At 30.5% G+C, this 20,616-nt stretch overlaps 1 protein-coding gene across 1 annotated transcript in view; it reads left to right on the top strand.

The window, feature by feature from the left end:
- LOC105365150 (transmembrane and TPR repeat-containing protein 1) overlaps positions 1 to 10,235 on the top strand; it is a 135,654-nt gene extending 125,419 nt beyond the window's left edge. The window contains exons 8-9 of the mRNA XM_011503244.1: positions 1,015 to 1,204; positions 10,110 to 10,235. Of these exons, the coding sequence (XP_011501546.1) occupies positions 1,015 to 1,204; positions 10,110 to 10,235 (316 nt within the window). The remainder of the gene's footprint in view (positions 1 to 1,014; positions 1,205 to 10,109) is intronic.
- Positions 10,236 to 20,616: the final 10,381 nt, after the last annotated feature.

Genomic DNA, 20,616 nt, shown 5'->3' with positions numbered 1-20,616 from the left:
GGGAATCACGTGTTATTAATTGAATAAAATGTAAAAAATTAAACTACATGATGAGTCGGAGGCTACGAAAAAAAAACTTTAATCGTAAATGAAGTAATTTACCAAAATTTTTATTATGCGGAAGCCAAGGAGTGGAAAATAAGAAAACAAAAGCCAGTAAAATTCGATGCTTTATACTTTCTTTGGCTCACCCGAAGTAAATCTGAAAAATTATAAATTTAATTCAATGCAATACTGGTTCATTATAAATATTCAGTCGAATAAACGCATAAAATTCCCCGAAAGTAATTGTATAATATATATGAATAGAAAACCTTAATTATATAATCGATACTATTTACTAACTTTCATCTTTTTAATAAGTACTTTTAATTAAATTTCTTTCGTGAGGAATTTGTTTAATTTATATAAATGTCGGGATAAGACTAAAAAATAATTTGTGTTAAAGGCGTGAAATTATATTTTACCATAGGTATAATATTTATTTTTTCAATTATTATATGACTTTATAATATTTAAACGTTAACGAAAATGCCACAACGATTAAAACTTGTTTTATTATTTTTTTTTTTTTTATAATATTACGCGATCTTGGCAGGTATTATAGACGAATTGTCGGGAAAGACAAATGCCAAAATTGGTTATCGATATTAGGATAATTATTTCTAAATACTCCATGTATTTTAAGAATTTTCAGAATTGTTTAAGAAAATCGATCCTGTCAGTTTTATTAAAAATTTAGACTATGAATAGCCACGCACACCTTTATAAACTTCCGGGCATCTCTATCAAAAGAATTGAGAAAAAAAGCCATTTTATTAAACGTTATAAAAATAGGTTTGCAGCCGATACTCCAAGAGTGCGGGTTAACCAGTTGACACGAACATTGAGAAACGATAAACCGATATTGCTCGCTAAGCCTTTTAATAAATTGTCACAATGAAATAAGAATATAAAAGGCAACGAGATAATATAGACATGAAATTTGTTTTTTTTTTTTTTTTGCCCATGTAGGTTGCTGACATTCTGCTATCTCGCTGCGCTGAATTGCTGGCTGGTGTTATGCCCGGCGACCCTCTCCCACGATTGGCAGATGGGTTCTGTTCCTCTGGTCGCCTCCCTGGCGGACACGAGAAACTTGGCGACGTGCCTTTTCTTCGGTGGCTGCCTCGTCCTCATGTACAGAGCTTTCACGGACTTGGAGGTGAGTTGTTGCGCTCCTGCCGTTGGCCCTGTGGCCCTCGTCCGGGTGGGGGTTGTGTGGGGGGGGGGGGGGGGGGGAAGGATTGCTTGAGGGGTAAGGAGCCAAACTGCAAAATTTCAATTCGACTTTCCAATGCCCCGTCCACATAGAGATAACCCGTACCATCGTACCCCTCCCCGATTTCAACGAGCTTTGAAATGAACTCTCTTTTCGACTAACCGCAGGCTACTTTTCATAATTGTTGAGCGAGTGGTATTAGCCCCGCCAACTCGGCTTAATGCAAAAGATAACGACTGTGTTATATAGTCCTAAGTTTTATTAGACATTATTTGATGATCGATGATGAAAAACGTAAGTAGCTACCATCGTTGTAATTCGCGTACGTTCAATGCAAAGTATACGTTAAATTCATCGTCCAGCTCGTTCATTCATTGCATAAAAGACGAACGAAATATCACTCGCGCACATTCTCCTATCTAAAGGGATACTAATTACTTAGTACCGTATTTTTCTGAAAAGAGGCTCTCGTGTATGGATCCTTTTGAATTGGCGTGCCGATACACTGCATTCCACGGGGAAACTTACGCGGCTTTTAATGCAAAATAATAAACTAAGTACCGCTAAATAAAACAAGGGCGCTACAGTGGGCCTGTAATTAAGAAGTATTTTGGGTCTTAAACATCAATGGAGAATGCTTTATCTCTCGGAGCGGAGAGCTAAATTGCCTTTTACATTTTTAGCAGCAGCAGCGGCAACAGTAGCCAACAAGGATACGCGTGACTCGCCAGTCCCCTCGCACGGGTCCAAAAAGCGTGAGATATTAACGCGGCGCCGGGGAGATTAATCCTTTTTCGTGGAGATGCGCATGAGCTAATCAATGGGCCGATACATAATTTAGTGCGCAGCTCGTAAACATCGGGAGCCCCGGGGCTTATACCTACCACCAAGTTCCCGCGAACGTTCGCCGACCGCACTTTAGATGCTCGTATGCGAGCCGTGTCCTGGGGGCCGTCGACTATTAAATCCATAACGGCCCGCACTCCCCCGCGGCCCCCGCACCGTGTAACATGAGTATCCGGTTGCGCGGCACTTGTAACGCGTACCCTCCCAATTCTATGTTATATCCAAATGACGGCTAATTGGCCCAGATGTGTCGCTGCTTATGCTATCGCTCCACTCGCCAGTCATATCATAACTAACGAGGTTCGTCGCGAAATCGCCACTGGGAATTCACGCCACTTACTTTTCCAATTCCCTGTATTCTAACGTCGATTCGACGTACGTCCGATGTGTCCCGGCACATCCGCCATTTATTATTAATTCCGTTGGCGCCTCTTTCTCCCGCGGATGAGCCTCTCTTATTACTCTTAGGCATTATACGTTACTTTGGCTGCGCTTGATTTGAAAATGGCAGCGCGTGTTGAGGAGGTCTCCTCTCGTTCTTACCATACAATTACGAAATTATTTCGATTTTTCAGCTCACCCTTGGCCATTTTCATTTAAAAACATTTTTAATACATTATTTTCAATACATTAGCGATTTTTCAATTACATTAAATAAAAAATCGAATTAATTTTAAACAATGTAAGCTTTTTTAAATTACACTTTTACCCTCCGTCAAATTTAAAAATTAAATTTCAGTTTCGTTGGATGAAAGATATTGCAAGTACGTTAAACTCAAAATTAATTTAAATCCTTTTAGATACTTAGTAATGCTTTTTTTTATGTTGAAGAACAATTCCTAACGCATTGATTTAATGCCGATTTATTTCATGATGCGAGGCAATGCCTTTTAATGTGCGTATAATTGAATTATGGCAATGTTTTTGACGATGCTTCGATGATGGCTCCGATGATTTTGAATGCACATTAACATCCGATAGAAATTAGTCCTTAAAAATATCATTCAACCGATTCCCGACTCAATTCACAAATAGGGCTAAAAAATTATTTTACAATTATTAATTAATGAAGGAACATTCTTAGGAAACTGATGGAGTAATTCTGTAAGTCACCAGTCAAGTACTGTAATTTGTAAGAGCGAGTGCGCTTAAGTTATGGTTATGAAATAAGTTGCAAAAAAGGATCATTGTATGCACAACTGCATTACTTATAAATTTTATTTAAGCTTCAAATATAATTACAAATTATCCGGCTTCGCCTCTTCTTGTTTATTTGATTTTTCATTCCTTTAGTAATCGTAAGTCCATTAATTCGTGATTAACACGTACAATGCGAATAAAACATCTATCGGTCTCGTTCGTTTGCCCTTGCAAATGTTCATCAATTTGTACCTCTCTGAACTAATAATAATTCACTATCGATTTTACAATCGAAACTAATGATTAAATCCTCTCCGTTGTAGTTTCCAATTTTTCTTCTGATCCCTAATTCTCGTCACTATTTTTTTTATTTATACTTTTTTCAGCTCACTTTCTAATCCCCCTTTCGCACTCTCTCTCTCTCTCTCTCTCTATCTATCTATCTATTTATCTATTCACCTATCCATCCATCCATCCATCCAACCATTTATTCACCCACTCATCCATCCATAGATCTATATGTATGTATGTATTTATGTATATTTATGTATATGCGTGTATGTATGTATATATCAGCGTCAGTTACTTTGAATCTTTGGCGTGAGTTATTCGAGAATTTAGAGTACTTTCAACAAAGTTTTAAGGGTGATCTGTTTGCTTTTAAGAGAGGCGTGTGGGATGTGTTAAAGGATAGGGATAAAGATAGCGTGGTAGAGTCTTGTTTTCTTCGTAGATAGAAGCATTCAAGAAATTCGCCAAATCCGGAAACTTTACGGAGATGCAACTATTTAGTCTATTTTACTATGTGAATCGTTGTTTGATCCTACCAGGCACTTAAATTCAATGGATTTTCATGGGTTTTAGAACTTTTGAAAATATACCGATGATAAATTCAGCGGATTTTAAAAATATTTCAAAATATTAAAATTAATTTACAGATTGTAAAAATCCATTAACAGATAATACCTTTTCTCTTTTAAATATGCGACAAAGATCGGAATTTTACGGATCCTCGTTAAAAACAACAAAATAATATTATAATGTCTCCAACAAAATACAAGGTAAATAAATTTATGAATTCATACCTTAATCGTGCATTCTTCCGAATACACACGCACATATGCATACATATACATGTATATAGAAATATAACATAAATATAATTCATATATACATCGAACTAGTAGCTGAAAATCAGATATAATTCATTTGCTTTTAATGATCGACCGAGATAAAAGTTCGAAATATCATAGAAAAAAGCAGTTGAAAAAACAGTCAGATCCAAATGACATTTGATGGACTGTAAACGCAACATCGGCAGTCGATTTTTTAATTGTATAGCGCTACTTTTCCCAATATTACATTACCACTGGTATAATTAATAATTTGATTTCGGCATAATTAGTAAAAGTAAAAGATGATGGAAACCTCATATGTGCAGAATGCAAAATATTTTTTATTATTTATATATTTTATATTTTTTTCGTAAATTGTAAGTATCATACAATATAATAAACCGTTTTGTAAATTGCTTTATGATTAAAGAATTCATTGAACTATTAACGGACATTTTCGTTTTTTTTTCACGCATACCATTATTTTTTAATTTGAAATGATAACAGAAGTATTACTTTTCAATTTTTATTTTTATATAGTTACTATAAATAATTAGAAATATTCACGTAAATTTAATCAAACATCAATTATGAAATTATAAAATACTCGAGTGAAAATAGAAGTATTTTGTATTGATATTTTAGAAACATTTCAAGTTCGGAAATACTTCTGAAATTATTGAAAATTTTATTAATCTTCTCAAATGCATGCTTTTTTAAATTAAATTCGTGCTTAAATTCATTAAAATTATTTATAAACAAAAAATTTTCTTTAACCTGAAAAAAATTGAATAAAGATAAAAAATTAAGAATTTATTAAATAATTTAACTGATAAAAACATAATAACTATACTATTAATATGTATGATATTACTCATATAATATATTATTTAAGATTTTAGAATAATCGAATGAATTATTTAAAAATATTACAATTCCTAATAACTTGATTTGACTAAAATAATTTCTGTTTTTGATAGTTCAACAAGATTCTCACAGTTACATATGCATAATTTTTTTCTAATAAAATTCAATTTATCTTAAGTTTATGTAATTTCAATGATTAGTCAATGAATCCATAATTAATTTCAAAACATTACGAAGATTTTTCGTATTTCCTTATTTACATAAATAAAAATAACTAATCTTGTGGAGTATTAATTTAGTAATAATATGTAATTAATTCTGAAACTTTATTTCATATTATATTTTGAAAAATTTTAGCATTAAGTTGTTATGTATACAATATATATAAATTATATAATACTTATATGGCGGTAGTAGCTCATAAATAATTGAAGAACTATTATTATTTATCGTATATTTAAATATTTATGCATTTCAAGTAATCAATCATGTATAGTAAAATATTTTATATTATTTATGAATTAATATTTATATTATTTATTCGTATTTGAATTTAATTGTCATAAAACGAGATGAGTAATGCTCAAATTTACTACTGAAATGTCTTTCTAAACGCCAATTCCTTTACTGTCATATTGCAAAAATAAATATAGTATAATTATAAAAAGAATACAAATAATATAAATTTTCATTATCAATTATTTCAATTTAAAATTCACAAAAGGAAAATTTGTTATAAATTTCTCAATATTATTTTTGTTTCAACATAAGTTTACCGATTTATAATTTCATTAAATTAGAAAATATATATTGAGAAGAATAATTATTTTAGTACATTTTTTTTTCTCGTTTTTTTAGTATTTTAGTTTTTTATATTAAATTCGAATGTTTGTAATAAAATATTTATTGTTATAAACAAAATTTTAATAATTTGAAAATATATTAATAAATCAAGGCAACTACGATTTTGACTTTTCAGTATATGTATGTCAGGCCATGAATATTAAAACTTTATTTTCTTTTCCGGATTATGTAGCTTTAAACATTGATCAAAGTATATTTTCATAAATTCAAATACATTTCTTGCTAGGATATATGAAATCGAAAGAAAGAGTTTTTTTTTTTTTTTTTTTTTTTTTTTTTTTTTTTTTTTGGGATCATTGATATAACAAACTCGAATCGAGCAATTAAAATTATAATTGGAAAAGTGTCTTGTTTACAAATACAAATATCACAAGTTAGTTGATAAATTTTTATATTTTGACAACTATTTTATTCTAAAAATTGATTAAAATAAATTACTTTATATAAAATATTCGTTATGAATTTCTGCAATAACTTTTAATTTTTCATGCGTCAAAATTTGACAGCTCAAATTAAACTTTCCCTTTTCTATTATAAATGCCAATAGTAGTCGTTTATCTGCTTTATACTTAATGTTTAAGTATTAAATACTTTTTAATTAAAAATTATTTGAAATTAGTTCATTAGCTTAAGATTTATATTTTTAATCGCTTAAATTTTAATTAATTTCGGAAAGTGTCCATTAAATACATTAATATTATATTCCTGAATTATCGGATGAGCATTTATAAATTTAATATACTTGAATATTATTTACAATTGAATATTAGTTGTGTCTTTTTAACGAATATATCTGTTGCTATTGTTTGTATACGTATGAATAAAAAATTTTTTATGTGATTCTTTGCAATTATTTTTATACAGAATAATTACATTTAATTTAATGTATTTACACCTACAAATTTTTTTAATTTATCTCAAGTCCATTACTTTTATCGTTTCTTTCATCTTGCAGAAAGTTGTTTCTTCTGTGTATTAAATTCCCCAAAGTGCTCAATGTTGCTCTATTACCTAAAGCCATCCTCTCGTATCTTTCACCACCAAATCTGGATCCAGTCTGGTCCCGCTTTCTCCTTACTTCAGGATGGATTTCCTTCATCGCCGCGATCTCAATGTCCTTGGCTCATCAGGGTCTTTCAGTCATTTATTTCGTCTGTCTGGGCTACGTCGCAATCTCTTTTTTGCCTCAGCAGAAAGCGCTTCTCAGAAAACTACGACCTTCATTCGGCCTTTGCGACCTTGAAGCATCCGCCGAACGATGCTGCCTAACGATATGAATCTCTATTCTCCTCTATCGACTATTACAAGTTTAAAAAACTGTGAAAAGCAGTAGTAGCGTCTCCATGAAGATCATAAGAATTAATTCTTTTTAATATCTAGAAGTGCAAAGAATACAATTCATTTTTATAATTCATATTAATTATTCAATCACGCCCGGAATTGATCCGAACTTCCAATTCACGAGTAATTGTTTATGCAATAACTTTTCTTTTCGATAATTTAAATAAAAAACTTCTTCCATTTCTGATCTATTAAATAGATTCTTGATTGTTATTACCAAAATGATAATTTTAAGAGAATATTTTTTTACGATTTATTATTTATTGATAATGATTATTATACTAATAATAAAAATAATAACAAATGTAAACGATTAAAAATCTACTTGTTGCAAATTCATGTAAAATTGAATCCAACTATTATTAAAATATTTTATAAATTATCATAATGTTATGAACAATGTACGTTTAAATATTCTAAATTGCATGTGTAAAATTTCATCTAATTGAATGGAATAAAATAAACAATTTTCAAATTTTTTTATTTATCTAATTGAATCACATGTTTGGATAAAATATTGTAACGTATGTTTTAAATATCATTTTAAAAATTCTCCAAAATAAGTAAATTAAAAATTATCTCCATTTTTGTAAGTGGGGAAAATGAGAAATTTCTTCATTCTTTTCTAATAATGAAAATATTGTTTTCACACACGCATACAACTGTATTTCCAACTAAAATCTGAAAATACTCGATATACTTATACTAATTTTTAATCTAATTTTAATTGATTCAATATTATTTTAATCTAATGAAACTGAAAAACAAAAATTTAATAAACTTCATAATAACTTGATCAATTGCTTATAATCCATTGATATACGGAATCTGTACTCAATGAGACAAAATATTCAACATAGTTTACACGATACAAATGTACCGTCCGGTATAACTATCATTTGTTTATTATATAAAGTTTAACAAACTAACAAGTTAATTTTATTATGACAATGTGGTATTCAATCGAATACAATACCTGATTAATGCTTCATTTTACAGAAATATTTACCTATTCTTGATGTATAATACATGCAACGTAATTGAATAACTGGTAACGAGGTCATCGTTTATAAGTAATTGTGTAGTTACAATAAAGTTTCACGTATCTCTGTGGCAAACGGTATTCTAACGATCCAACGACGCAATCAATCATTGATAACTCTTGGAGAATTTCTAAGCTATAAATTCAGGGGGCATTCATCTAACTCCATTTTGTACAGCTATTTCTATTATTAGCAATACTTTGCAAGTTTTACTGATTATTTTCTCATTCTAACTGCCTAAGAGTAAATACTCATTTCAATCTAAATGAAAATACTCAGTTTCTGAACAATTCTCATTTACGATATATATATATATATATATATATATATATATATATATATATATATATATATATTTATGTATTGAATTAAGCATTTAAATTTAATGATTTGACAGTTAATAATATTAGAATGTTTATTCATTCTACATTCAACTACTTTATGAATAATTTATATTGAAAATAATGAATAAAGAAAAGCAGAACATTTTTTTTCCTTAGTTGAATTCAACCTCAAATCAAACATAAAATATTCTCTTTCCACTTTAGTTTACTCTCTATTCATTGCACAATACTTCTCTATGCATATGAACGAATGCTTGCACACATGTACTTCACGAGTGTCCTTTGAGAGGCTTCATATCATAATCATCACGTGTACGTCACATACAATATTTATCATCATTTCAATTATAATTTACGTACACTAAATACATTAATGAAATGACTTTTTATATAATTGCGGATCAGTATTAGATTGATGATCATCAAATTTAAATTAAAAATTTCTTTAATTCATTGATGTATGCACAAAGTCCTATTATAATATCGAATTAAAACGCATATTAAATTGACTAATGTACTGCGGTAGAAAATAATTCCCGTCGCAATATTGTCGGGGCATGAGCAAAAATCTTCAAAATGGATTGTAATTTTTCTGGCAGTTTTGTTTTAATTAAAAATAGAAGTAATTTTTGTACGATTTGATGGGACGTCGTTGGACTTGGACACGTCGACAGATCGACAGGAAGGGGATGTGGGCTGGACCAAAGCGCGGATTTCCGCGTATGATTAATGGCTGTAATTCAGACGTACAAAAGCGCACTTGGGTACGTTGGAATTCTAATTACGGGTCGGTACTGCCTAAGCGTGTGCCGTTGCATCGTCGTCTGATTCTCCCAGTTTCGGATTCTCTCTCTCTCTCTCTCTCTCTCTCACACACACGCGCGCGCGCGCGCGCGCGCACACACATACATTGCCGTTCGCTTTCTCTCTTTCTCGTTACCTATCATCTGTTCTATACCGAACCGTTATTTTATATGCATGTTCGATCTAACCCATTCGGCTGAATAGACCAACCAATGCAATAGAGAGTTGCATCGATATGAGAGACGATATATCTAACTGGTTTATGCGACTATTGGTCGCTCAGTTTTACCTTCGGCACTCGTCACTCATCCACAACGAATTGAGAATTTCATTGTTCTGCTCGTTCATCAATTCTCTCACATTCAGAATGTCCAGCAATATTGCTCATTTTCTCTCAATACCTTCCTCGCGCTCCTACTTTCTCCCTATTCCGTCAATTCCTCAATAATATTTACGAGATGTCGTTTTATATTATTGTTTACAGCAACAAAGGCATCCCCCTCTAGTGCTCGGTTGGATGTTTCTGCTGTTACCCTTTTTGCCCGCATCCAATCTATTTATCACGGTAGGCTTCGTTGTAGCAGAGCGAGTTCTTTACATTCCCAGGTGAGCTTTTAAGAAACTATCGCTCATTTCATTTGGAACTCATATATATATATATATATATATATATATCTTTATTGCCAAATACAAAATAATTTATCCTATTGCAGTATCGGCTGGACACTCATTGTCGCTTACGGAGCTCAAATTACTTGGACGGCTACTCCCCGACGAAGGGCTTTCATCACTGCTGGTATAATGCTACTTATGATCACAGGCTGCTATCGCACGATTTTTCGGAATCGTGATTGGACTTCGAGAGAAACACTACTTAGGTACGTTACTTGCTCCCGTAAAACAAGAAGAAAACGAAAGTAATAAGTGGATTTTCTCTTACTACATCCTCACATGAATACACAATATGATATATGTAAATCGTATATTATTTTCATAAAATATTTATTTTTACAATGTTTAAGGACAATTTTAATTCTTTATCCAATTTGGCGCTTCGTCACATTATACTTAAAAGAAACATTACAATTACAATAAAATACGATGGAATATAGATTGAAAACAATTAATAATTCTATTGAAAAATAGCTACTAATTAAAGTTAGTAATATAGGTCATACGACAACACTTCATATAATGCGTGAAAATAAAAATTTCCAGCTTACATGAATGATAATTATTTATTAAAAAGATTTTAATATAGTTTCCTAACCTAGTTTCATCATCACTTTTTGACATATCTAGGGAACTGTTTGTTTTTTTTTTGTTTTTTTGTTTTATCATGTTTATAATTTAAATGCGCAATGTTGTATTCATTAAAATAGCATTGATGTAAAATACTCTTCCAATTACATTTGACAGAAGCCAGTAATTTTCAATAAACTGTCGTTAATAATATTGACTGTGCGTAAACAGAGCTACAGATATTCTATATCGACTTGCGACAAATGTAATTAAATAGAGGTTTTGTATCAATAAAGCTGTGATGAAAATAACAGATATTCGTTGAAACGTTAAATTTTGGTAAACAAAAATTTTTCTCGCGATTCGACAAGATCAAGAAAAGGCCTGTTTCGAACAAAAATAATCAAAACGAAACATTATCTCAATAATTTAATTACTATAATGAATAAGTGAATAAATAAATTTCATTATTGTTATCTGAAAATAGCTGTAAAAATAATTAAATATTATACGGCATATTTAATCCATCTGATAATCATATAATTTTCTAATGTAGACGAAAAATTTCATTTTATTCCTATTACACGCATTAACAATAAAATTGTATTTTAAATGAAATTATTTTTTTAATTACTATTTTCACTTATTTTTTTTTTTTTTTTTTTTTTCAGGGCGGGACTGCGAGCCTTACCGGATAATGCTAAAATGCATTATAATTTTGCGAATTTCCTTAGAGATACCTCGCAACCTAACAGAGCTATACTTCACTATCAATTGGCGTTGTGGTGGGTAACAAAACAATATAACTAATTATTAACACACCCCGTTTTATATATTACATAATGAGGTTAAATATTACAAAGAGAAAAAATTACCTTTAAGATACCATTCCTACCCTTAATAATTTTTATGACTCGTTTAATAGTGTAATAGTAATGCATACAAAACAATTTCAATTTTCCAGTTAGAAGCACAATCTGGCTATTAAAAGGGCCATTATATTTATTTTTTTTTCTTTCTTTCTTAATTCATTGTGTTGAAATTGCCTCGATAAAATAAAACGAAATGTATTTCGAAACTAGCTCGGCATACAATAAAGGATAAAGATCACATTAATTTATTAATATTATTAGAGGCGTCCTATATTTTACTTTGATTAAGTAGGGAAAATTAAATTTTTTTTTAAAGTCACAAAATTAGTTGATGGAAACGGAACGAAAAACCAAAAGAAAAAAGAAATTTCGAAATATTTTGTAATTTGACAAAAAAAGTAGACAATCTCACTTAAAATTTTTCCCAACTAAAATATATTTAAACATTTATTTTTACTCTCCATAGACCATTCCATTGTTTTCCTTATGTATAAAAAGAAAAGTATACATTTTGGCGTTATTTGTAAGATGAACCATAGTGCCATTTCATTCTCAGTCATTAGAGGCTATTTTTCTGGCTCGAGCACAGATCGACAATGATAAGTAACAATAATAAAAAAGGAACAGTAAAATAAGAGCGAAAATAAATATAGGAGAGTGAAGGAAAAAATAGAGAAGACCTAAGGAGCGCCTCGCCTTCCATTTACTGGGCACGTGACTCGGTTGGTCCCACGAGACCGGAAATTTCCCTCACCATCCTCCACATATGCGACCTCTCGCATTTTTCAGAGGTCGGCGCTTTTTCTCTCTGGCCTCGACATAACTGTTGATTCACAAGGGAGACAGTGCATAATGGCCGTCAACCCTCAATTCTGAATTTTGACAAGTTGCCCTTATCGCATCTGGTCTTTCATCCGTTCTTCGCCCGAACCCAAATGTTCACAATAACACATCATCTGCTTCTTTGAGTTTTTTTTTCTATATCAAGATTACCTACTTGAGTATTTGGCATCCGCAAAGAGCTTTGTAAGCTCTTCACGTGCTACTCTATTTTATTCAAAGTATCACGTGCAATTACTAGGACATCAGCGTCTATTACATTTTCTCGTAAAGTGAAGAGAATTGGGCCAAAAATTCAATTTTATCTTAATTACTTAATCTAAAATTAAAAAAGATCTTTAAGTCAATTAAATTTCTTTATTATTTATAAAATATATTGGCAATTATCGTCTTTATATTCGTTTTTTCCAAATATTATTATATAATACTTAATAATTAAATAAATAGCAATGTACAGTTCGAATTATGTAACTTAAAGGAGTTCAACAATTATGTTTAATAGTTATATATTTACAAATAATTACTGAAATAAGTACTTTGTATAAATGTAGATGAAGACAATCAATTATTTTATTACGTAAATTCGAAATAATTAAATATCCCTCATGAATTAGAAAACGAAATTTTTTTTTTTTTTAATGAAAAATATTATATTATGTATTAGCATAAATAGCGAATGTAATAAATTATTATTAAATATTTAATTATTAAATATTACATATTAATTGTAATTTTTTAATTTTGAATTTATCACTATACTTTTAATTCTTTTAATAAAATACCCACGTACGTCGATCCATCATTTCGACCTACTTTACATTGAAATAAAACAACTGTTATAAATTTGTTGTTTATTTTAACATGAAAAAAATTTTTTACTCTATGTAATATCATAAAACTGTAAATACAAAAGAAAGTAAATAATAAATGATTTTTAAAATTACTTAAAAAATAATACGTCATGTAATAGTAATTTAAAAATAAAGCATTGAGAAACTTATAAAAACTTTTGTGTATAAACGAACGATAAATTAATAATTTCTATTCAAATTAACATCTTAATTTATTTATTACAATAATTATCAATGCTAATATTAGTAATTGATAAAATCATTCGCCAATGTTTTCATCGTAATTTCATTATCATTTAACAATATTTATATTTCCTACTGCCGTAAAAAAATATAATTTTCACGTCAAATATATCGACAGATTATTATGTAAACCAATTTGTTATAATATTTAAATAAGTTCGAAATAGTCTGAATGTTTGTTTAAAATATTAATTCCGAAACAATTATAACCAATCGTATATTGCGAATAATTTTTGAAAGTTGGTCGAGACATAAATTTGATTACAGATAAATTTCTACCTAAATGCACTAATTAATAATTAATGGTACATTTATTATTTATTAAATTTATTTATTATTTTTATTCGCTTCTTGGAACAAATTAATAAATTTCTTTTCAATTTTTCATTCATTTCATATTGTCTCATTTTTGTTTGTAATATGCATCTAATAAATAAATTCGTACAATAAAAGATATAGTTAACTTAAAAAAATAATTAATTTTTTCGTATAAATATTAAAGTTTCATAGTTTCAATATTCTACTTTTATAGGGTTATTAAAAAAAAATTTATTTACAATATACAAATAACCGTATATTGCAAATAACAATATATAATAATTATTGAGGTTTGTCAATATAAATATAAGCATTACTATTGCTTTCAATGTAATTATCATTCCAATTAGAGTAATTATGACTATTGCCGTAATAAAAATATATTTTAAATATTATAATTCACAAAATAATATCGTCCTTGTTAAAAATTATTAGATTAAAGAATAATTAATTTTTTGTTAATATAAAAACATATAGCAGTTTGGACAATATAATAGTGTAAAAACGGATCGTCTCGAATTCGTGCATCACTGGACCCATTTACTGTCTCAATAATAAATATGAAGTTCCAAATGAAATACTATAGTTAAAGCAATAATTATTTAATCAATTGTCTGCCGAGAGATATAAGCAATTATCAATGTACAGTATTGTTGTTAAAATCTCGATAACGCACGATAGATCGTGGCGCATGGATAAATTCTATTTACGTCGGAGTAACGCAACTTTCAAACAACCCTTACGAGACCAAAATTACTTTTAATCTTTTTATATCATAAGCCTCTCGACGTAGTTCGCTGAAATTTCCGTATTTTGGCAATGCGCAAAAACATCTTCTCTTGTTAAAACTGCCTTACTTTTTGCATACTGATTGTGTATATTCAGCTTTTATACACATTTCCCAACTGCATGTCCATAAATTTGGATGTATTCCCGACTTACTCAGTTAACTCCACCAAGTTATTATTCCCGTAAAAGCTTTAATACTTATATAAAAGGTAGTTCTAACTTATAATATTTATCGAATTCCTTGATATCATCCAATAAATTATGCAACATTATATTATTAATTTTTATGATTTAATGTAATTCTGCTGAATTAGAGTAAGGAACTTAACGTTTGATGTTCGAGGTGAGCCTCTTTAACTTAAAAGGTCGGTAGATTCATAAATAATGTTTAGTCAAACTCGGGTAAAATTATTCTATAACTTTTTCAACTTTTTCTGATTATCGAGCATTTTTGATTATTTCAAAACAAAAATATATATATATATATATAAATAAATGAATAAATGGTAATATATCAGTAGTCAGTATGCATTAAATATATATATATAAATAAATGAATAAATGGTAATATATCAGTAGAATTGTATGCATTAAGTTTATTCATGTTTTATAATACAATAATCTAAGCTTTTTTTTTTTTTTTTTTTTAACAAATATTATTAATAAAATAAAATTTAATGTCAATACAATATAATTGCTTTTATTTAAATTTATTTTATTAATAATTTACAAAATATTCCGGTATTAAAAACATCGAACAACGATCAAAGTACATAAATTCATAAATAAAATTACATCGAACCTTTTAAAATAATAATAATGATATTATATTAAGATAATATGATCTCGATGCTGGTAGAATTGAGATAGGTAGAAAAGGTTCTGATTAAAAGGAAAGTTTCGTTTTTTTTTCGTACACACTTATAAAACAGCAAAAATTCGACACTTAGACACGATTCTTGGATATTTCAAGATTCTTGAAATATTCTTATACAGTGTACAGTGGTTTGTATTATCAAGAGATATGTGTCCGTTGATATGAGACGAAGATTAAAAGGAATCGATAAACTTGTGAGGTTATAATGAATTGCAAGGCTAAAATAAAAAATAAAATTTATTTAATCAGTGGATGTAAATATTCTACTTATGGACTATGGAGGTTTTCCAAAGACAAATTATAGCAATAATTGAAATATATATACATTATTAATTTTGCAATAATTTATTCTTATCGGACAATTAATTGAAAATTAAATTAATATAAATCAAAAGATACATTGATACAACTCAGAAAATTAGATTAATATAATTGATATTGATTATTGAAATTTTACTTTGTAATAGCTCTCATTTATATATAAATTAAATGAGATAATTATCGTGATAATATAATGTTAGTTTATAAATTAATAATGTGCACAGTAATAATGTGAATAGAGAATGGGAAGAATTTTTATCGAACGTAATGTGAAATATTGATTTTCGTACGATAATTTAAAAGACATACAAATTTGCATTATATAATTACATATAGTTTTTTGCGTTTTGAATGGCAAAACATGGATGCTCCAGAATACCCACACGCTCATCATAAAATAATATTTAATTGCTTATAATTCCGAAAATTAAAACTCTTTTATTGCTCTTTTAATGGAATATAGGTTCATAATGTAGGAAATTTGCTCAAACAATTTTGATTTATTAGTCAAAAATTATAGTTGTAAATACAATGATGCCATACACCAAGTGTATGTGACATGAAAAATTTATTTTCTCAATAGTTATTTTGGAAGTATGTTATTTTTGAAGCAGAATTAAGTCTTAAAAGTTATGCAATTTTTCATAATTCAATGTTTTATATTAATTGTCTCTCTTATCTGGTCGTTTTACTTCATTTATATCGTATAGTTAACTTTATCTTTAAATACGAAAGAAAAATCGAGAAAAGGCTGAGAAGTTATGTAAGTTTCAACGATCGCTAATGATCGTTCAAATTTTTCGTGTCGTTTGACAGATTGAAATCTTTGTGCTTTTATCCGATAAAAGAGCTTAATAGTGACCACTGCGACGACAGGTTGGTGCACAGTATAAACTACCATACATATTATCTTGTTGATCGCTAGGACACTGATGAATACCTACGTCTCTCTTAACTACTGGTGACTTTCAAGCCGTTATACCACCAGACAGAAGAGAGAAGCTGACATAATCCGATATGAGATTACGCTACGACCAACAAAACTGCATTAATTAGCCATGAGATAAAGTGCCCATTATAGTCCCTGCGCCCACAAAATAGTGAAATGGAGAGACGTATGGTCTTAACTCCCGCCCCCTTTTTCACAGCATATAACGTCATACATCTTTCGCTTCCTGGCACCTATAGACTCCCTCCCGTCTAGCACCTAAAGTTGTCGAGCGATAGTAGAACAAGACAACGTCACTGCTGACTATAACCGATGCTGAATAAAAGAGCCAGATCGAGGAAAATATAACATAGAGCAGGCGCATTGACGAGAGCGATGGGAGTGTTTTTACATGAGACAAAGTATATTATTGCCTAGACGATCATCTCATTATTGTGACGTTGCGACATCCACTGATGAGAGCACAATTCACTCGACGTTCACGAATGTCGCGAAGGCATGATAATTATTCATGAAAATCCCATTCCATCGATTCGTAACAGATAATAGCGTCTCGCCTTCGTTAAGTTAGCCGGAGCTTCGCGAGTGCCTCTTTCGTCTCCAAAACGGCTAAAACAACCACAAGATGTATATGATAAAAGAAAAAAATAATAAGAAATACATAGAAAGAGCATCGATGGGAAATAAAGGGTGAGTCGTAACTGAGCGATATAACAAGATTGAAAATAAAATATATACGCAAGTTGTTTGAATTTTTCCTCCTTTTGTCGTCGTCGTTGTTGTTGTTGTTGTTGTTGTCTTCGTTGTTATTGCAGCTACTGCTGTTGCTACTGCTGTTATCCGGAAAGGGTTTGCGCTGGAAAAGGTTTTGGCGCAATCGACCGTCTAGAAGGACGAGATAGATCAACCATGAAAATTTTATGCGTACAATATACGCGCGCGCGCGCGCGCACGCGAGGCCTTATATTTACGATATTGCATTATTTGATTGGCGTTTTACGATGCCCCGCTTTTACCATTATTCAGTCAGGAGACATAAAATGCGCGAGGGACTAGGTTCGACGGCGTAAACTATATCGCGCCGCGGATGTTTTGCGCGGACTCTACTACCAGCCTATCGCGCACTTAATCAACTCGCGGACGAATCCCTTGAATGTGCTGATAAGCCGTAAAATTTCCGGTGGATAATCATTTTCGGAAAAACCTGCGGCTAGCGATCCGCTTATGCCTCTCACCCCCCCCCCACCCCCGCCCACCCGGCTAGCGATCCGCTTATGCCCCCCCCCCCCCCCCCACCCCCGCCCACCAACCAATATTTTTCCCATTCGGTGACAAGTAAGTCATTCGAGGTACCGCAAAGTACGTTCGCCGCCGAGCTCCAAACGCCAAAACTATCTCGGCCTCGAGTTCTAAAGCCTGAGTGAAGAGCCGAGGAAGATTTTCAATAGTGAATCGAGCATGGACTACCGGAAATAAAAAAGGGACGAGGGAAAGTCGATGAGCCATGAAATATGCAGGAAAAAAAAGGTGTAGGTAAAGTGTAGTGTTTGGATTAGAGTGAGTCGGTGTTTTTTTTTTGTCACGCGAAAAGAACAAAAAACAACGGCCACTGAAATTCTCAGTTCTTTATAACGTTATAACTTTTTTTTTCCCCGCTTGCTGAGAGTTGGCGAAGTGGTGACGGTCGTGACGGCGGAGCTTGAGGAGGGAGGAGGAGTAGGAGCACTTGGCATTGTCGACCGGACTTTATAAAGCCGACTAGTGGAGTATTGCGAAGTCGTAGAGCGGTGTCGACGGCGCTGGCGGCCAATCGTCTGCTTTATGACCCAGGAAAGTTCAAACGACGCTCAGTTTCGTATAATTCGCGGCATTGGAGATTTGACTCGTGAAGCCGGGGCGGGTGGGGGGAGGGGGTCTAACTCACCTATGCCACTTTTTATCCTCCATACGGAATGATAGATTTGATAATTTATATGGTGGTGCTGCTCATAAGTCGATAAAACAGACTACATTTATCATAATACGCTTAACCGACTAAATGCGACACTAGCTGATCCTACATTACATACTATAATTATTTTGACATGATAATGTTTATCGAAATTCGTGGTCTCTTTATGATGATTTAATTCTTCGGCGTGTTTGAGTATTTTATCTTTTTTATCGTAAGGAATGAAAAGGCCAAGGTTAGGCTTTTTTCTCATTTCTATCGCGTTTTCGAACATTCAAAAAATGTTAATGCTCGTTCGTCCCTTCCGATGAAATTACGTGAGCATTAAAATTTGCCGTTTATCACTTTGAGCATTGAGATGTTACTGTAATTTTTAAACAAAAGATATTTCTTTCTTTTTTCAAACTAACATTATCTTATAATATAATTCATAAAATATGATTTATGTGATGTATACGCTTCAGGTATGTGAAATGTAAAGTATTGATTAATATATGCATTGTCGATGTAACGTTACTTTAATTATTACTTAGTAAAAGTGAGAATAAAATTTTGCTTTATTTTCTGAACTATATGACGCAACGAAAGTGTATGTCTATGTTTTTTTTTCCTTAAAAATTTCTACCATTATTTCATATAATAATCCGGGAAAGTCAGTATTTAATAATTAATCATCGTTATATTGATTTATGGCTTTATATCTTCATTCGCTATATAATCGACTGGAGGATACTATAGGCATTTCGATTATTTATAAAACAAAATATGCAATATCTAATACCGACAATCGTTTTAATTTATGTATTAAATAGTTTCATAATGCATAATGAATCATTTTTATTTAAAATTCAATAATAAGTACATCTATTGCGTGACATAGTATACTTCTCAAGCATTTATTTAAGTACTTCATCAACTTTATGTTTTGATTAATTATATTTTACACTCACACGAGTACAATTGAGATTGCCAGCTTCAATCATTAGTTCAAAATCGAATCACATATAATGAATATTGCGTTCTTTAAAGATATATTTTTAGAAGATGTCGAGTGGGTTCAATATTCAATAGAATCGTAACCACTTTTGTCGCTATTTTAGTAATATGAATACGAAACTTTGGACCTCGATATGCAGCCGTTGTAGATAAAGTACACTTGATTCGCAATAGTCTGTTTGTGCAAAATATAAAATATACAAGTGGGTATGAATTTAAAAACTCAGAGTATGAAATACTCTATTTCATTAAAGTCATGAATATTGTTTACGTTAAGTTGTTCCAATTAAAATTAATTACTTGATATGGAAAATATATTTCAATAAATTTATTTAAAATCACGGTATAAGATTTTCTTTCTATTTTGAAAATCGCGTGTAATTCTAATATATACAATTTCCCAAATTACCTTTATTTAATATACAAATTACCCTCAACTAACATCTATCCTTTATCTTCAAAACTGACAAATATAAACACTTTGTACGATTGTATTCCCGACTATTACTTAAGATAATACTTAAAAATTAAATATTCTTATTTTCTACCTGATTAAATTTACCTCTGACGCATTCATTATTCGCTCAATATATCCGTTCTCAAGATTCTAATAAGGTCGCTATTAAAATTTATAATATGGAAAAAAAGTTTATGCAGATGTATACGCTTTATCATTTATTAGAATTTTATTAAAAAATAACAATAACGATAACAATAATAATAATAATAATAATAATAATAA

Source organism: Ceratosolen solmsi, unplaced genomic scaffold (genome assembly GCF_000503995.2).
Source record: "Ceratosolen solmsi marchali unplaced genomic scaffold, CerSol_1.0 scaffold45, whole genome shotgun sequence".
NCBI classification, from domain to species: domain Eukaryota; kingdom Metazoa; phylum Arthropoda; class Insecta; order Hymenoptera; family Agaonidae; genus Ceratosolen; species Ceratosolen solmsi.
This window is presented reverse-complemented; position numbering and strand designations above follow the sequence as displayed.